This window comes from Diceros bicornis, chromosome 6 (assembly GCF_020826845.1).
Source record: "Diceros bicornis minor isolate mBicDic1 chromosome 6, mDicBic1.mat.cur, whole genome shotgun sequence".
Classification (NCBI taxonomy): domain Eukaryota; kingdom Metazoa; phylum Chordata; class Mammalia; order Perissodactyla; family Rhinocerotidae; genus Diceros; species Diceros bicornis.
Genome location: NC_080745.1, coordinates 76,240,418 through 76,259,752, shown reverse-complemented (window position 1 = coordinate 76,259,752; position 19,335 = coordinate 76,240,418). Strand labels below are relative to the sequence as shown.

Here is a 19,335-nt window from a genome sequence, read left to right as displayed (position 1 = left end):
AAAATTGCAAGTGCTTACAAAATATTTGGTGAATGAGCAAATGAATAATAGAAGGAAAGGCTATTCCATTTTATAGGTACCGACTTTGGTAAAAGTTCATTCAGGTTTTACAGCATCTCCAATGTTAACACACTACAAGGATGCTTTGCTTCAGGAATTCTCATCATTCATCATAGATTACATGCTTCACGGAAATCCAGTCCGAGCCAAAACCTGGTGCCATATTTTTATTTCTTTTTCCATTTCAAAAGAAAAAGCTGTAGTTAATTCTAATTTCCCTGCAGGCGAGGGAAGGGGAACTTCTCATGTGTGTGAAAGAATGGCACCCCCCAGCCACCTGAGGACAGTTCCTCCCAGGAACACCTGTTTACTCCAATTGAAGCCTGTCCAAATTGAGTCCTGGGGATCAGGAGCTCGCTCTTCAAATGTCCCACCATTCTACAATATTTATTCCCCACCTGTCTGATGGCCGTGATAGCTTGGGAATGCTCCAGCCAGGGAAAGCTGACATGGCAGAGCTAACAGCAGCTAATGTTCACGTAGAAACTGGTCTGGATCCACTTGCCCCAGAGTTCAAAAATGCCTCTTTTCCTTTTTACAGTCTACCAGGCTTAGCAAAACTTCTTAAGGAGGGGAAGAAAATAGTTTTTCATCTTCATACCAATATGTTGCAAAACCCAAGTTAAACTTTTCACTCTTTGTCTCTTAAATCTGATTTTTGGGTTTTCCACTCCTGGTCATACTAAATAGTTGTCCAATATTAAAAATTACAATTGGTATACTACTTCCTCCAACAAGAGAACTATTAAAACCCAGAAGGTAAAAACACAATAAAAACTATCTTAAACACATAATTTAACATGTAATTCAGAGAAGGAAAAAGATGCCCACATCAAACTCCAATTATAACAGTGAAATAATGTTTTATTTAAAAAATTCTAACCATGAGAAAGCTGTATATTTGAAAAGCTTACATAAAGCTTTATAAAATAGGAGACCTTTCATCTCTTCCAGATCCATGAGCTTGAAAATACTTTATCTATGCAATTTCAAGGCACATAAAAACCCCGGTGAATAAATAAAATGTTCTTTTTTTCTTTGTACAGAAGCTTTAAAATTATCCATATAAATAGCCTGGCCTTGAACAAACAGATTAGAAGACCTAACAGGCTATGGCTTCAGATCATGTATACAGAATAGAAAATGAATGCTTTTCTTTATTGGCTGGGCAAGTTTTCTCTAACTAAATTTCTATAAATCCATTCAGTGACAAAGATTTAATTGGAATATATGAAAAAATTCAGTGTTTTAAAGTGATACACTTATCAACTAATTAATATGCCACAATAAAATAATCCATGTACTCTGCCAACATTCTTTGCACCTATTCATGAATCATATTGTATAGTAGGTATAATGAACATGCAATATAATTTCAAAGGCCATAACATTTTATAAGTCTGTAATTTTATTCAAGTATGTGAAAATTCTCAATATCTTTCTAAAATTGGGGTAAAACGTGAAGAGGTTTTTCATAATTGTTTACAATTAGAACTATTTAGGTGACTTCAAGCCTTTCTTAATTGTTTGAAGAAAATCTTAAACTCTATTGTAATTAAAAAAAATTCTCAATAAGCTTTTGGACTATATTTACTTTATGAGCAGATGAAGTTACAAGTTGTTTGTTAACTTCCTGTGTACCCTCAACACAGTTGTGGTCAATCAAGTTTTTCTAACCCCGTCCGCCAGCATTCAAATTCTGCTGCTGGGAGGTATTACCTTGAAGCTGCCATAAAAACGGAAGCAGCCTACCCTACATGTGGATTCAGAATTAGGCAGTAACTTTTCCGTCCCGATACGACCATCTCCTCTAGAAAGTCTTATCTGACCACAGGCCCCAGGGATTTCTTCTTCCTGTCATCGCATTTATCTCTCACTTACCCTACAGCACAAGTTACCATGTATTGTTGTTTCTTAAAAATATTAAGCTACCTGGGAGTAGAGTTCTGAGTTTGTTGAATCTCTGATGCCTAACATATTCCCTTTTACACAGTAAACATTAAATATTTGCTGTTGAAGAAGATGCCGCCGCTGCTGCTGTTACTGCTAAGAACATGATTTCTGTGCCTACAACCAGGGTATTGGTCCAAGTTTTGCTCCCTCTTGGTGGAATGACCTTGGGCAAGACTTAACTTCTGTAGGTCTCAATTATCTATAACATAAGGATAATAATGACAATATCAATTCACAGAGTTCTTATGAAGATTACATTAAATGAAATAACGTATGTGAATGTGCCGTATGAATCATAACGTCCTATATAAATTTTAATTGCTAAGATTGTCTTTAAGGATTTAGTTTTTGATAAATGATCTGATTTCCCACAGAAGGCATCCCTGCAAAGTTTCTCGTTAAACTTTGTGGAAAATTCTAAATAAGTGTTTCTCAACACATTTCAAATAAGCCAGAATATCAAAGTAATTAAGTAATATTTAGCTAGGACATTGTACACAGTTCTGTAACAATGCCTCATTTCTCAACTTTTTTGAAGTTGGTTGTGAACTCTTGAAAATTTTATGGAAAATTCCCAGAAAGATACTTTACACACACACACACACACACACACACACACACACAAATTTTCAGAAAACTCCAGTGGTTCAGGGATGGTGAAGTCCACTCCAGGAGAGGGCCTACTGCCCTATGCCTTGAGACAGAGAGTGTGGTTTCATGAAAGTACTTGGGGACTTGATTTAGACACCTTTAACTGATTTGGGAATTAAAAAGCTGATAGTTTTGTTTCTTTCTTCATCATAAAAATCATTAAGGCATCAGAAGATGGAAAGTAGAGTGGCTTTTTCCTAGGTAAACTATAATTGTACAGCGAATGTGGGTTCTGGCCTTTCATAATTCCAAGCCTCTTCAACCCTCTTTTTAAAACTTTTGCCTGGCATTTTCCCCATTGAGATTCATACTTTAGTTCCAAAGTTCTTCACATAACTTTGCAAAAGAAGTCACTAACTTTTTAAATAGGATATTGAGGTTAAAAAAAATGATGATGCCTCCTGTCATTTCAGCCTCTATCTTGTTAAAAAATGTTAGAGACAGGGCCGGCCCAGTGGTGCAGCCGTTAAGCGTGCGTGCTCCGCTTCGGCGGCCTGGGGTTCACAGGTTCAGATCCCGGGCGCGCACCAAGGCACCGCTTGTCAAGCCGTGCTGTGGCAGCGTCCCATATAAAGTAGAGGAAGATGGGCACGGATGTTAGCCCAGGGCCAGTCTTCCTCAGCAAAAAAGAGGAGGATTGGCATCGGATGTTAGCTCATGGCTAATCTTCCTCACAAAATAAATAAATAACTACACAAAATTAAAAAAAAAATGTTAGAGTCAATTTTAAATAAAAAATGAAAACAACCTCAATTAATACCAGCAAGGTGGCCAACTTGTGCAATTTAACAAATACTCGAATTACACTTTTAGATATTGAATATATTTCTTTACAAATAGTGGGGGTTTTTTTCTTCCATAAAAGCAAAGAATTCTTTCTTAATACCTAGATGACGAAGTCTCAAGATGTACACAGTTGTTTCTTATTATGGCTTCCCTGGAAAACATTTCTGGGAAAGCACAATTCCCAGCCACTTACTTTGTTTACAACAGACAAAACTGCTTGTGTGGTATAAATAGGAGCCTGTCCTTAAATGCTGCTGAAAAAGAAAACGGTGACCATGAGAAGGAGCCATTTCCTGCCCCCAAGGTGGCTTAAAAAAATTCTTAGCTACTTTAGGAAAAGCACCAAAGCATAAATAATAATTATCAATCGCCGCACAATAAAAGACTAATTTTACAAAAAAAAAAAAAAAATGGAGCTACATATTCCAGAGATGCCCTCAGAATTGTCAGCACTAGAAGGTTTTCTTATCCTGCGAAGATTATGAAACCCCTTTTTGTCCTCCTGCATTTGCAATGTATATCTATAACTCGTTCTTGTTTGGGCAGATAAGCCTGGCCTTGTCTCCCTAACTGCACTTGCAAAAGAAGCTTCACAGTTGTTTGACTTTTGATCTGGGGGGCAGCTAGCTCGACCACCTGCACTGTGCATGAGCTCTTACTGAGCTTGCTTTGTCCCGTCTTACAACACAGCAAGCCTTTTAAAATGGATGTGTGAATACGCCGATTTACAATGTGAGCGTTCAAACAAAAAAATATGGTGGTGGTAGTGGTCGCGGTGGTGGCGCAGGCGGCAGCAGAAGAAGGGGGAGATTTGTGAAGGGAGAAGCCCTGACACTCGCTTCCTAAAGTTCAGATATTGTTCACTGCCTCTGGCATTTAATGAAACAGATGGCCAAAGGCTTCCTTCGGCTTACAATGGAGCAGAGAGTGGTATAATGGTGTGGGGGCCTGGAATTGTAAAAGGTTGTTTGGTGATGGTATATGTTAATAAATAGCCATTTACAAGGGGGGCTGAGGGCTCCATTACTTGTTTATAAGGAAGGCCCATGGCCCCTTGCTTCGAGTTAACAGCTCAAGGCTGCATTGAAAGAAGGCATTGATGGTGACGGTAAAGTGCACCCTTCATATTCTACATCGCATGAAAGAATGCCATGTATCCTGGGGAAAAATGGAAAAATCATAAAAGAAAGGTAATTCAAGAATTAGGTCAAATTGTGGCTCACAACCGAGAAAAATATAAGATGCTTTTCTGTTGTGATTAAATAATGGACATAAAATAAGTAACTTCACAATAACAGAATATTTATCTTTGAATGAACATGTTTACATTGTAGCCAAAGTGCAATAGATAAAAACCTGCAGGGTTTCAACTAAATTACACCCACGGGGACCGAGATAGCAACTCTGAAACTATTTTTAGCCATTCTTCCAAGGATTACTCATTGATCAGTGCTATGCGAGAGTAGCATGGCCCTATGCTAAACGCGACGAAGCTCCCTGACTGCTAGCGGCTTACAATCCAGACCTGAGGACCCTGAAGAGAACTGGTCATACAGAAACTCCTTATTCTCTTCCAAGCAGGGATGTGCCACAAGAACTGTCACCACCTCCTAGTAACCATTCTATCAAGGGCCCGTCTCCGTGGCAAGAAATGCTATGCTTTGAAATAAGTCAGACAGAGAGAGACAAACACTGTATGATTTTACTCATATGTGGAAGATAAATAAACACATGGATGAGGAGAAGAGATTAGTGGTTACCAGAGGGTGAAAGGGGTAAAGGTGCACATACGTATGGTGATAGACAAAAACTAGACTATTGGTGGTGAACACGATGAAGTCTATAAGAAACTAAAATATAATAAAGTACACCTGAAATTTACACAATGTTATAAGCCAATATGAACTCAATAAAATAAAAGAAAAAAGAGAGGCTATGCTTGACCTCAACTAAGGGTTATTTTCATCTTATAAACATTGTGGATCCCCTGTTTCCTGCTCCGCTTTCAGGTAGGACCTTTTCAACCTGCCAGGACAATCTGTACAGGCATTTGTGGCAAGTCCATGCTTTAGGGGTACTAACGTGATTCCCTGGCTTTGTTTGATCTCTTTCACTTGGATTTCCTCCTCTAATCATTTCAGCTGGTTGCACAATACTGTGGGGAACTGTATAAAATCCTTTTGGGGATGAGGTAGAGGATAAAAAAAGGCCTAGAAGAAAATTAAGACATAGTTGCTAACAACTACAATATATACAAAGCAGAGCAGAAGATGCTAGTGCCTTGGGAGAAGTACAAACTCGTGTGATGGATCAGAGCAAAGACAGATCATTTCTGCCTGGGAGACTCACAAAGACCTGATGGACAGAGTGGTATTTCACCTGAGATCCAGAGTACAGATAAAAGTTCATCTGGAACATTCTGAAGATAATATCTGTTTGTTTTTTGTGTGTGAGGAAGATCAACCCTGAGCTAACATCTGTTGCCAATCCTCCTCTTTTTTTGCTGAGGAAGATGGGCCCTGGGCTAACATCCTTGCCCATCTTCCTCTACTTTACATGGAACGCCGCCACAGCATGGCTTGGCAAGCGGTGTGTCGGTGTGCGCCTGGGATCCGAACCTGGGAACCCTCGGGCCGCCGAAGAGGAGCTCATGCACTTAACCACTAAGCCACCAGGCCAGCCCCCGGCCCCCAATATCCGTTGTTTTTGTCTACCCAGTATCTATTTCCCTTTCTAGTAAAAGCCTCTAGATTTTTCTGAGGGAACTATGCTTCGTCTATTCTCAGTCCGAGGGTCCATCCTTGCATGAGGTCCCAGGTATAAAACATAGAACATAGATTAATGGGATTTTTATTTCACCAGAGCCAAGCAGAACCAATAAGACCTCATGACATGACTTGGCTGGAACCATTGGGGGAAAAAAGCTATATCCAATGGGTGTCACCGAGAAGGCTGGCAAAAACTTTGTCTTCACAAGGAGAAACCCCGACAAAGGACAGGACCAACATAATAGAGAGTTGAGTTGAGAGATGGAAAGAGCAAGACGCAGTCCTGATGACACTATTGGAACCCTTAGATTCCCTTGTGTTTGAAGTTGCTTATGCCCTTGAACTATTTAGTTACATGTGACAATATATTTCCCTTTTTTGTGTTTATGGCCGATTTGATCTGGGTTTCTGTCACTTGCATCCAGAAGATTCCCCGATGAATACAGGCGGGAAAAGGAGAATATTCCAGGTAGAAGTAACAGAAAAAGCAAAGGTATAGAATTAGTGAAGAGTTAAGGCTAGCTTTGGAGATGGGAAGCAGTTAACTTTAGTAGGGACATGGGGTCTACCCAGAGGGAGTAGCAGCAAACAAGGCTAGAATGTTCACTGGAAGACCTTGGAGATCAGACTAAGGAGGACGTGTCAGCAGGCGACGAGGAGCCACAGCAGGTTTCTAAGCAGAGAAGACACTAGTTTTGCCCTTTGGAAGATAAACTGGCCAATAATATGTAGAAGGACACAAGAGGGGAAGAAGAGGCATAGAGACTGACTAGTGGGCTTCCCTCCTTAAACTGTCCAAGTGAGAGGGAAGGGCTGAGCTTAGAGGATCGCTCTGCCCTGAGCAGTACTCTGCCTACTCTGGGGTAGTTCAAGCAGCATTGCTGAGTGAGGGTCACAGAGTGGTGGCCCCAGTACAGAAAAGGGACATAAGGAAAGAATAATGGGATTTTACTATTATTATTAATTTTATGAAAATTACTAGGGAAATTTGGGAGTGGAAAAAAGAAAATTTAAAAACATCCATTTAAAATTTATCAACCTAAGATAACTATTAATTAACATTTTGATTTTGGTCTCTGCTCTCAGGCATTTTTTTTTTTAGCAATGATGATGATAATAATCAACATTTCAACATTTGTGGAAATCTTACTATGTACCAGGCACTGCTGTGTGTACTTTACATGTATTGACTCATTTAACCCTCATAAGAATTTTGTCATCCCTGTTTTACAGTTAGAGAAACTGAGGTATAGAGAATGAGATTCTTGCCAAAAGCTAATAGCTAGAAAGCAGCAGAGCCAGCACCAGAGTCTACGTCTTATCCACTAAGGCATACACAGACATACACTCTTGAGGCATACACAGAAAATTTCATTTCGAATAATTAAATAAAAGCAGGATTGTTTTCTCCAGTGAGAATAAGGCTCCAGGTGATACAAAGTTATATATAAAAATAAAATTTCCTAACAATACTTGTCAAACACTGGAGATAAAGGGAGATTATAGACTCGCCTCCTGCACATTGTTGTTGGTTCTAGTTAGTGCCACACAGTCTATGCTGAAAAATAGAACAATTCTAAAGGACTCCTTAAAAACACACCCACTTGCGACTCCGTTGGTACACAGCAGCTTGAGTCCACAAAGACCAGACCAAGTGCCTTCACCTCATCCTAAATAGTGGGATCTGGTAGGGTTTGTTCATTGCTTTCAAGAACAATTGTCTGCCCATCCAGAATGGTTGTCTGACTATCTGTGAGGCTACTAAGTCTCCACAGAAGAAGGGTAACAGTCCAGCACAGGAGGAAAAACAGGCTCCAGGGGCAGACTGCTTAGGTACAGCTGGATGATATTTAACAACAGCTCCTTACTTCTTAAAATGGGAGTACTGATACCTGTCTTATAGAGTTGTCACGAAGACGAAATAAGATAATGTATAGCAAGTGCCTAGAACAGTGCCTGCTACCCAGGAGGTATCAGCAAGAGCATAAGCAGCCGTGTTCTTGTTATTAAAAGACACAGTATAGTGTAGAATAAAGGATCTTAAAATTCTAAATTTCCCAGACCAGTAAAGTGTGGGGGGAGGGAGAGAAGGTGGGAAAACTGACATATGATTGTCAACGTTTCATACTTCCAAGTATTTATTTTTCCATTTGCTATGACAATCGAGCATTTTAAGGAAATTGTTCACTACTGAAATTATTTTACGGAAGAAACAGACATTATAACACAGCATATAACAACAATTTGCATAACGAAAACTTGCCAGTTTGTTTTTACTCTTCTCATTTCACTACTAGTTAGTGAAAACTGGCTCAGACAGCCTTTTGCGTAGTGCGTTCAATAGAGCAAGCTAAGTTCATACCCTCATTCTGTACCTTTCTATGTATGTGACAATGGATAGTTGACTTCACTAAGCATAGTTATTCCCATCTGTAAAATGGGGACATGATGCTTCCTTCACAGGGTTCTTAAATCAGATAATGTGTGTAAAGCATGGTTAGGGTCAGACACACACTTAGGGCAGCTGGTAGAGTTATCATTGACAGATAACTTTAGATGCTGCATTCAAATGTCTGACATAGGATCAAAATTCTACACTTAAAGCTATAAGAACGTTATTAAAAAAGAATCATACATAAAGAAATCTAAAGTCTTTCTTTAGTTTGGTAAAAACATCACCCACGTCAGCCTTGAAGAGCTCACAGGACAAAGGCAATGAGTCAAGTATATAGCAATAAAATTACTCACACAAAAAGGACCAAGATTTTTTAAAAAAAAAAATCTCTTTGCAGCATTATTCTAAGCCCAAATCCTAAATCTGTTAAGTCTAAAGAATCTGAAGCAAATTGAGTCATTTTATTCTGAAAGAATAAGCACTCGATTAAAAGCTGAAGAATATCTTAGAGGTTAAGATTTTGCCATACTAATTTCAGGTCATGGCCCATGTTCATCACTAGTAAAAATAAGCCAAGAAAGAGGAATGAGATAAACAGAGAAAAGCAAAAAAAAAAAAAAAAGAGAGAGAGAGAGAAAAGGTAAAATGTAAATGTAAGGTACTGCAAGAGAAGATACACTTTTCAATGCATAAAAATCGAGAGTAAATTCTCAAGGACATTTTTCTCACAATTCTTGAAAACTCTCTACTGTTGAATTTTCAGACATTGTAATAAGAACAATTAAAATATAACAGAATGTTTCCTGAGCAAAACGAGGGCAGGGGAAAGAAAGAATTTTTAAAGAAGATTTAAAAACATCTAGTCACGACATATTTCTTTAAGAATAAATCTGTTTGTTTAAAAAAATTACATTTCTGTTGCTTATAGATCTTGCATTGGTATTTCTGGTATACTTACCCTTAGGAATCATTCTGACAGTACACTTAAGTTTTCCAGATGTTTTACCTGTCATTCTAACAAAGCAACAAAACCATGCTTAAAATGCAAAATATGATAGCAAAGAGAGGGGCAGTTATTCCCCAGATTGACTCAGAAGTAGCTCTAACAAAAATACATGTATTAAATAGTAACATGAATAGTGCTAGCTAGGTCAACTGCATTTAATACCATATGCTTTGTTTATATTATAGATTAATTACAAAAGACCTCTCAACAGCTACATGCTTAAGAAATTACTAATGCATGCTGGAAGGATAAACAGAATTCACTTTCTGAAGGAAACATTCTGATTTTTTTTTTGTTTTTTTTTTTTTGGTGAGGAAGATTAGCCCTGAGCGACCATCTCTTGCCAATCCTCCTCTTTTTGCTGAGGAAGATTGGCCCCGGGCTAACATCCATGCCCATCTTTCTCTACTTTTATATATAAACCACGGCATGGCTTGATAAGCAGTGCGTAGGTCTGTGCCCAGGATCTGAACCTGTGAACCCTGGGCTGCCAAGCGGAGTGCGCAAACTTAACCACTAGGCCACTGGGCTGGCCCCTTCTGATTATTTTTAATTTGTGGAAATAGTAGGGGCAAATATAGGCAATGTGCAGGAGAGAGGAAATTATTTGCTACTAAGGTAATCATACAGAAAAAGGTGTTTTAAAAAAAATATTATATACGCCATTTCTTTTTGTAAGCCTTTGCCAGCATATATATGTAGACAATAAGCCAATATAAATTTGTAACATGTCCTCCAAATTTCCGTCAATGGAGATCTCAAGTTAATAACTTCGTTACATCTCTAAGAAATCCTTCAGGTACTTTTAGAAATAAATATACTCTTACTGAGAAATTATTCATTCTTCGGTAATAAAAATAAATAGAATCATGATGTCCTTTGTTTTCTGACCGAAAATCTGGAAAACTTCTATTTTCATTTCACCGATAGCCAGCACTGTTTGATCTAATAAGACTTCCCGGTCAAATGTATCGGAAAAAATATACACACAAACACGCACATACGTGCAAATACATGAAGAGCAACATTTAAGTCTCTCAGTGCTACGGTGACACTTTAAGACAACCAATCATAATAATCAAATTTTGTGAAAGTCAATGAACAATCCATTTCTTTGGCCCCAGTCACCATATGAATGGTCATTTGTTTCATGACCATTTTCATTATTATCTGAATCCCACTTTATTTAAAACTCTGTCTACAGAGTCAGGAAATGACCAGTTTGTCCCTAGGTAGATCTCCATCTTATGTCAGGACAGAAGAAAAATTACTTTCCAGGAAATCAGCCATATCTGCATTCTGATGTCAAGTTTTACTACTATTATAATTTTGAATGGACCAATTTTTCTCCTTTGCTTTCTTTCTCTTGGTAATATGTATAGTGTAGTTACATGTAGAATAATTTATTGCTTTATTTTGGCTGAATCAGTTGCTATCTCACTAACCCAGATACGTCTCAATATTTTCTGCATAGTTTAGTTCCTTTCAAACCTTGTTTATGTTATGATTCCATAAATCATCTTCCATTTCTCTAATTTTTTTCAGACGCATTGGTTTTATAGCTTGTTAAATCATATTTTCTATTGGTTGTTTTCCTGGAGCCCTAAATTTTTAATGACCAGTAAGGATTAACCAGAGTTGCAGAATCTTCAATAGCTTCCTTGAGAATTGGGTAATTTTATGAATTTCCACAGCACTTTCTATGCACATATTCTCTGCTAGACTGAAGCACTCTGAAGGCAAGGATCAAATTGGTTTCATTTGAGGATCGCCAAAGTCTTATATACAGGCATCAAATATTTACTGAGGGAGTGAATAAGCAGAAGAGAGAAAGGAATGAAGGAAGAGAAGAAGGAAGGAAGGAAGAGAGGGAGGAAGAGAGGGAGGAAGAAAGGAAACAGATTTTTTACCTCATTTGAAGTTAATAAAAGATTAAAAAGCATGAATGGAGAGGCTGCTCCTTACTCATTCTTATTTCTCTCTCTGCTTTTGGTCAGTCTTACAGATAATCAGGAGCAGACTTTGGCACTGATGGAACGTTGGCTTCATCCGTCTTCACAAGAGTCTAATCAATATAAGTAAAATGACCCAAATAAGGGGCCATGGATGCCATTTCTGTTCATTTTACAAATTAAAAAACAATCTAAGTTTAAAAATTAAAAATAATCAGTAATCTTTTTTTTAAATAAAATAATTTCTTGGTTTGGTATATTATAGAATATTTAACTATTCTCAGTCATATAGAATTTATCATATGAAAATAAATAAGCTTATGCTGTATGCAGGTAAACACCTACACTGCACAAAGAGGATGTTCATTTCTTTTATACATTTGTAAAGGTGACAATGAGCACACAGTTCAATATTATAACTTTTCTTAAATCAGAAGCACCTGTTGACACACGATGTAGCTATGCAGTTTTGGTAAAACAATGTGACTTCTCTTTCTGAAATAAAACCTCAGCAGTGCTGGAAGTGAACATCATGTGAATGAGGGGATGTAACAGAGGAAGCAAAATCAAAGCATTACATAAAAGACTTTGGTACGTAAACTCTGGTTCCATCTCTCTCTTCCAGGGACTAATAAAAAATAATGAAGTAAAGAAGTTGGTAAAATATTTTTGCCCTTTCTCAAGTCCAAAATAAATTGTATATCATGTGGGAGAGTAATTAGAAACTGAAAGAAAACCACTATGTGCATTTGGTCCCCAAGACTCGGGTTACAGCACTGATTAAAAGTACCTGGATACCTTGGCTGATACCAAGACCCCAGTTGAGCCTAGTTAAAAAACACAGTCACCCAAATGCACAGGTGGACTTAAGAGTTTCCTTGGCTCAGACATAGCAAGGTGATGTCCATCTGGGGATTTTTATTTCTGTTCATACTCTAGACAGATGCCAAAAGGAGATGAGTCAGTGACTGACTGAGTTTGCCTACAAAGAGAACCCCAAGTAGATCTTGGCAGGGTAATTTTCTTCTATAGGCTTATGAAACAGCCGCGTTAGTGTGATTTCCCTACAGAAAGCCCAGTCAAAGGTTGGAGAAGTTGTTTGTGCTTCATCCTCTCTAAATGACTTGCAAATTTATTCAAACACAATATGAGGAGATGCTTTATTTGTTGAAATAACTGTCTGCAGTGCCCAGCACAAAAGGGTGAGGTACATCAAGCAGAAACACGGACAGAAATACACTGGTTTAGAAACCCATAAATCCTTATTTGAATCTGCCAACCTGAAAGCCACCGCAGAGCCCGAATAAACTATTTTTCCTAAATGCTACATCTGATTAAGCCATACCATTAAATGACAGCTGAACTTTAACATTAATATGATATTATTTAAATAACTGCATGATTTTTTTTTACACTAAAAATGATGAATGATTTCTGGACAGCTCAATTGACATAAAGCTGGAGGACTCTTTAATGAGATTTGACAAAATGGAGACATATGCAGAATATTCGTTACAGCTCACATGGCAGGGGTCCTCCCAGGGAAGCAGTAGACGACTTTTTCCTTTTTTTCTTTTTCATCGTCTATAGGCATTGAAGCATTCCTTTCAATGGCCACTCCTTTGTGGATTTTGAGTTTTTCTAGGTTATTTACATATTACTCTTAATCAGAGAATTTGGTGGTTTATGGTTCTGAATCAGGACTGTGCGTGCAGGAAAAGGAGGGGCATGTGGAGTTAGGTCCACGTTGGTTGGCAATGACTGATCAGCCTGATCGAGATATCGCGTCGGCCACATTGGCCTATAGAAGACTAAGCAACTATACATTTGATTATGCAATCAATGTCTAACATAGTAAACATACTTTTAGCAAATTATTATATATAGATACATGATCAGAGAAGACTTTACTTATTTTTATAGTTGTTTCTATAGTATCAATGATAAACAAAATTCTCTTTAAAATTCCAGTAGCTATTCTAGAGCTGATTCCCAACATTCCTCATTCACATTTCTATCCACAGTTCCAAACTGAAGGTTACGCTAGATGATACTCTTATTCGGTAGATTCTGAATGTAAAATAATTCCATGCCGAATATACCTAAGTAAAAAATTGGCTCCAATTTTCAGAACAATAAAAACATTTCTCACTCCCCTCCAAAGACACCAGAATATAGAATATTACCTACACTCATTCATTTATTTTCACATTCTCCCCAGAATATTTTCCATCAATCAAAGGTTAGTTACACATATAAAACATTAACATTTGTTTGCTTGCACATGTGAATTCAGATTATTCAGAGACTCTTTAAATCTTAAAAATCATCTTAAGTATACACAAAATCTAAATGTTTCCCCAAACAGCATCTCTTAAAAAAGAAATGAAAACAAGGCAACAGAGAGCAAAACTAATACCAAGTGTGCTCCTGATACTGCAGGCCTGCATTCCCTGCATAAGAAGGAGGCTATCAAAATAGAAAATAAAATCAGTCTGTTACTGCCATGGGGCGTTCCTCAGGCTATGAAAAAACACTTCATGTCTAACCCTAATTTTTTCCATGGCTTGAGGTAACCCCCCTAGCTCAAACCTTCTCTCTAATCTAAGTTACTCAGTGTGTGTCCCTGTCCAAACAAGAGCTAATATCAGTGCTCTGTCATTTCAAAAGGGTCTTGACACAGGGTACTAAGAGCAGAAGCTTGCACGCCTTGAAAATGCCCAGTTGCAACTAGATGAAAAACTTACTTTAAACAAAGGAAGAGAGAGGAAGACAGGTCCCTACCTTGCTCTTACCTTCGCAACATCCCTGTCAGAACCCTGGAGCTCTTCCCCAAGTTAGCATCTGTTTCCCGAAGCTAGGAGGAGAAAAGCAGCATTAAAACAAAACAAATCAAACTTCATGCAATTGGATTATTTTAAAGTGCACTGGAAAACAGCAATTTTCTTTCATGATAGAAAATCCAACCCATAAAAAATGCTTAAATACACGAAAATACATTTCTGACATCTATTACAATCTCTGAAAATTCTTAGGTTTAGAAAATTACATGTTAATAGAAGATCCCAGGAGCTTTAAACTGGATATTTGAACTGGATATAAAAGCAAATGCCTGATAGGCTGATAAAGTTTAATAAATATCTGGTAACTAATCTCTAATTTAAGAATATGCAAAGTCCTAGAAATATAAATGGAAACAAAAGGAATTCAGGGAGGATGAGACATGAGTATTTTACAGCTTTCACTCTGAAAGACTTGACATACTCCAAAATCTCCCTCAATGACCTTCTTCTCAGCTATAGAGCTAAATAAAATATCTACCTGGGGGCATTCTGGGGGGCGGGGAGGTACATAAAGAGGCAGTTTATTCTTGATGCTCCATCCCACATTCTTTTTTTTCCTCTCCCCAGACTCTACATTCCTCCTTCACCCTAGCCATTCTTACATCTATGTAATTGTGAATGTCTATGCATATGCCACAGACCTTTTATTTTATGTCTTATTTACTGAATTTGTGAAAAGACTACACCACTTCTACTCACTCTTTCACGTGCTCTCTGGATCTTTTCTCTGTCGTGACTGAGGTTTTCCAACATCTCCTGGCCAATTTGCTCTATGGAAAAGAAAACTTGAGTAAGAAAAGATGACTTAGGGTGCAAGAGAGGATAACCTTCAGAAGTACCAAAATGACAATGGGTGCAGAATTAATGTTAAAGAAATGTACCTTATATATCAGACACCTATTTTAATGTGTGCATTTGAAAAATATTAAAAAACTATTTGATAAATTTGCCTATTTATCTTAGGTATGATTAGATGTGATTTGTAATTCAGCCTATAGAATATGACCAGCATGGCAATGACAATTTGGAGGTGATATGATTTGTCCAAGGCCAGCCCAGCACATTATCTGCCAAGATGGTGGAGAGCCCAGGTCCAGTGGTCTTTCTACTATTTTGTCATCTTGGAATTTAGCCTTTGGTATTTACAGGTTATAAATAATGTTAATGAATCTGCTCTACCTTCCCCACTTCATTACTGTACTGTTTTGCATATGTAAGTCAAACTCCATATAGAACAAATTTGATTTATATTTGCCCTGCATAAATAGTTCTCATACTCTCAACTATGGCAGCTTATTGGTAATGGAACTATCTCTAGGCTTCTGCTCTCTAGCAAGGGCTCATTTAGTGTGTTCTCAGTTGCTGTGTATGTTTGAGTCAGGGTGAGGTGCACTTCTTAACAAGTAGTTGAAGAGAGCTCAAGCTGGAGATGGAACTTCCAAACATTTATACTGGTAGGGGTAGGTTAGAACATTCACTAAAAAGCCACACTGCTCAGAGTTCCAACGAAGTTTTCTCCTGCCATGATCATCCCAATTGGATGGCACCGGTCGGCTCTCCTCTGACTGCAGACCCTTTTACAAGACTGTAGGTATGCCCTGACCTGACAAATATTCAGCTGCTTTGAAAAAATTTTTTTCTGACTCATTCTCCATCACCTGGGAGGTGCCTTATTCTATAATAGAAGAATGCCAATCTATCTCTCTTGTAATCTTGGCAACCTGTCTGACTACCTTATTCTACATTTCCTTTTTTTTTTTTTTCTCTTGTATTGTCTCTTTACCCATAACCTATAACAATAATCAATTCTGGCTTACAAACTTATAGAAACATTCAATAAGCATCTATTATAATAATAGCAAATAATTTAATAAAGTCATTAAGAAATCACCATGGTAGTTATTTGGCTCATGTATACACAGTGACAAACTTTTTAAAGGGACATCCTAAAAACTATAGCGCAGTGGTTAGGCCATATTGAGAGCTTAGGCTGTGAACTCACATCGCTTGAGCCTAAATCCCAGTGCTGACACAATAGCTGGGTGGCCTCACATAAGTTACCTAATTTTATTGTGTCTCAGTTTCTTCATCTCTAAAGTGGGGATAAGAATAGTTCTATATCATGGGGTTGTTATAAGGGCTAAATAAGATCATTCAGTTAAAATATTTAGTGCAGTGACTGGCCAATAACAATAATAAGCATTTAATGAATGATGATGATTGATATAAAAAACCAACAGATAATTATGACCTTGACCCCTTCCTATCCTATGTCCGTCATGACCCACTTGAATTGCAATTTTATTCATAGGATAAAATATCTGTCTTACTTTTCTCACAAAATTGTTGTTATTGTCAAATGAGATAACCTACGTAAAAATGTTTTGAAAGCTATAGGATACCGTACAAATGCATGTAATTGTAAGAACAGAGAATCAACGCATTCAACAAATTATCATTGAGTCCCTACGCTGTGCCAGGGGTAGATGCTGGGGACATGAGCAGTAAAGTAGATGAAGCCCTTGCATTCACGAACGTTGGTACTAATGGTGAAGATGTAGCAGTTAAAGGGAAAATGTGACATTTGAGTTTGTACTTCACGGCACATCAGAAAGAGGATTGCATATTCCTTTCACGATAGAGAAATCTAAATTATAAAAAACGCTTAAATGTACATATTTTTGACACTTATATAAACTCTTAAAATTCTTACCAGTACAGTACCTTCCCAGTACAGTCTCTCCTCTCAGATTTATGTTAGCTTTTTATTATTAACACCATACAATTTATCCTTAAGGTAAAACTAAATAAGATATGCGGTTTCCAGTGGAGGCATCATAAAAGTGGAAGATGAGACCAATAATGGAGAAGGAGGAAACAACTGGAGTTGAATTTTTTCTTTCTTTGCATAACAACTACAATATTCAATTTTGTCATACTATTAGGTATTACCATTCTATTGAATTCCTTTAATCAATATAATATAGCAATTTTAATTCATTTTTAACTTAAAATCTCTAAAGCTAGGAACACCAGCAATACTGTAATTATCTCAGCAAAATACTATTTATATTTTCTCCTATCAAGATTGATGTATTATAATATGTAATCTCAAATGAATAGGAAATAGGTTATTACCATTGTGTCTGTCACTAGCATAATGTTCCTAGTATTTGTGGAAGGAATAAAGCAATGTGAAAATGAAATAAAGTGAAAAATGGAATATATGAAAGGTTTGCAATCTATTCCTGCTCCCAAAGAATATCAAGCATGGCTCTGGAGAAATCAACATTGGAATGCAGGTAATAGATCTACAATTCTATCAGGTTTGCCAGGGGATAAACTCTACTCTGAATGGATCTGTAGTCTGCTACTGAAGCAATCAATGGAACCAGAGGTAAGAGCTCAGGCCTTTTCAGGAGTCATAAGTCACTCCCTCAGTCTCTTTGCTTCCTGGGAAATACCTCAGCAACCCGAGTACTAACCTCATCTGGCAAGAGAAGAGATATCGGCAAGAGCGTACACGTCCTGGTATTAGCACACAAATACTATGCATTTGTTGGAAACAGAATTAGTTTTTCATTTCTTACTTGCTACTTTCAATTTTAATGCCCCAATAAAGAAAATTGCAGGCCAAGCATATCAGAAAATGCTCACTCTTATGGAATCAAAAAGAATTCATGCAAAGAAAGTTACGCATGGTTTTCTTCATTGTGTTCCCCTATCCCAATCAAATCAAAACAAAACAAGACAACAAATTAGAGGGAATTATTTTTTAAACAGACTATCCTTGGTCACAATAGTATTAGACACTTAGGGATTATTTCATTAAAAAATTAGTAACATTGTTTGGTTTACTTGTCTTGAATAATTTAACTTAAGATGTAAGCACTCACCAAAATCACCAATAAAGACAGAATGCAAGCTGACAGGCCTAAATCAATGCAAATGTGATATAATAAGTCTAGAGTTTTCAGTTCTTTAAACTTCCATAGCCCCTTTAGAATGGGAATAGCCATCCTGCCTCTATTGAAGTAACTTGAGAAATCATAAGTTTTATAAACACCATGCTTGTTGACTGTGAGGATCTTCCTTGGAGTAAGAAACAATGGGAAGCATAAAAGAAAATCAAAACCGATGCTGTATGCTGGAATTCTCCATGTTAGTATGAGCATGATAAATGAATTCCTGGAAACAAAGTTCCTTCCTGCCCTTCTATCCTTTCCACAGGGATCCTGGGAATCATCCTGGGAGTACAGAATTCAAACTTATAAAGTAAGCTTTTGTTTTTACAATTACCCAGAATGAATCATATCCTTGATCCATGGCCCTTTTTATTGGGTCACAATTTACAAAATGGATTTTGGCTAACATTTCCTCTCTTTTTCAATATATTTGGGTGGGAGGAATATACACTAGGCATTCAACACTTTCCTGCCCCATAAAAGAATGAAGAAGGAAGCAGGGAACTACAAATCTAACAGGATACTTCCTGAAGGACTGGCCTGGCATCACAAAAGATAAGACTTAGTTTGAGGAGCTTATACCACTGAAAGCATCACTTCTCTCCATTCATAAAATATTAATGCCACCGGAACCATCATAAGACTGACACGAATAAACTTATTTTTTTTTAAATTGTTGGACCTGTATTTTGGAGATGAGCAGATTAAAATACTCTCTATAAGAAGGCAGAACTGACTGAAGCTCACATCATATTATAATACATGGCTGAAAAGGAAGGAGCCTTAAATATAATTCACCAGAAAATGTTCCACTTGATAAATTCAATATATTAACAAAAGATTTTAGCCATTATGCTGTAAGCAGTGTACTCGCCAGAAAATAATGATCATTCCTCAGCACGCTTATAAATTTCTTTTTACAAACTTCATTAAGGATGTGTTTCCAACAAATTATT

General features: G+C 37.4%; 1 protein-coding gene across 8 annotated transcripts in view; it reads right to left on the bottom strand.

Annotated features, from left to right (window-relative positions):
• The window catches only part of VTI1A (vesicle transport through interaction with t-SNAREs 1A), a 355,351-nt gene that overhangs the window by 132,504 nt on the left and 203,512 nt on the right, over positions 1 to 19,335 (bottom strand). For 5 of the 8 annotated variants that reach the window (XM_058543994.1, XM_058543992.1, XM_058543998.1 and 2 more), the window contains 2 exons: positions 15,114 to 15,184; positions 14,367 to 14,428 (listed from right to left, as the gene is read on the bottom strand). In XM_058543994.1, coding sequence (XP_058399977.1) covers positions 14,367 to 14,428; positions 15,114 to 15,184 — 133 coding nt within the window. Of the gene's footprint in view, positions 1 to 1,606; positions 2,213 to 14,355; positions 14,429 to 15,113; positions 15,185 to 19,335 lie in introns of those variants that run through there. The other 3 variants (XM_058543996.1, XM_058543999.1, XM_058543997.1) reach the window with 2 other exon arrangements.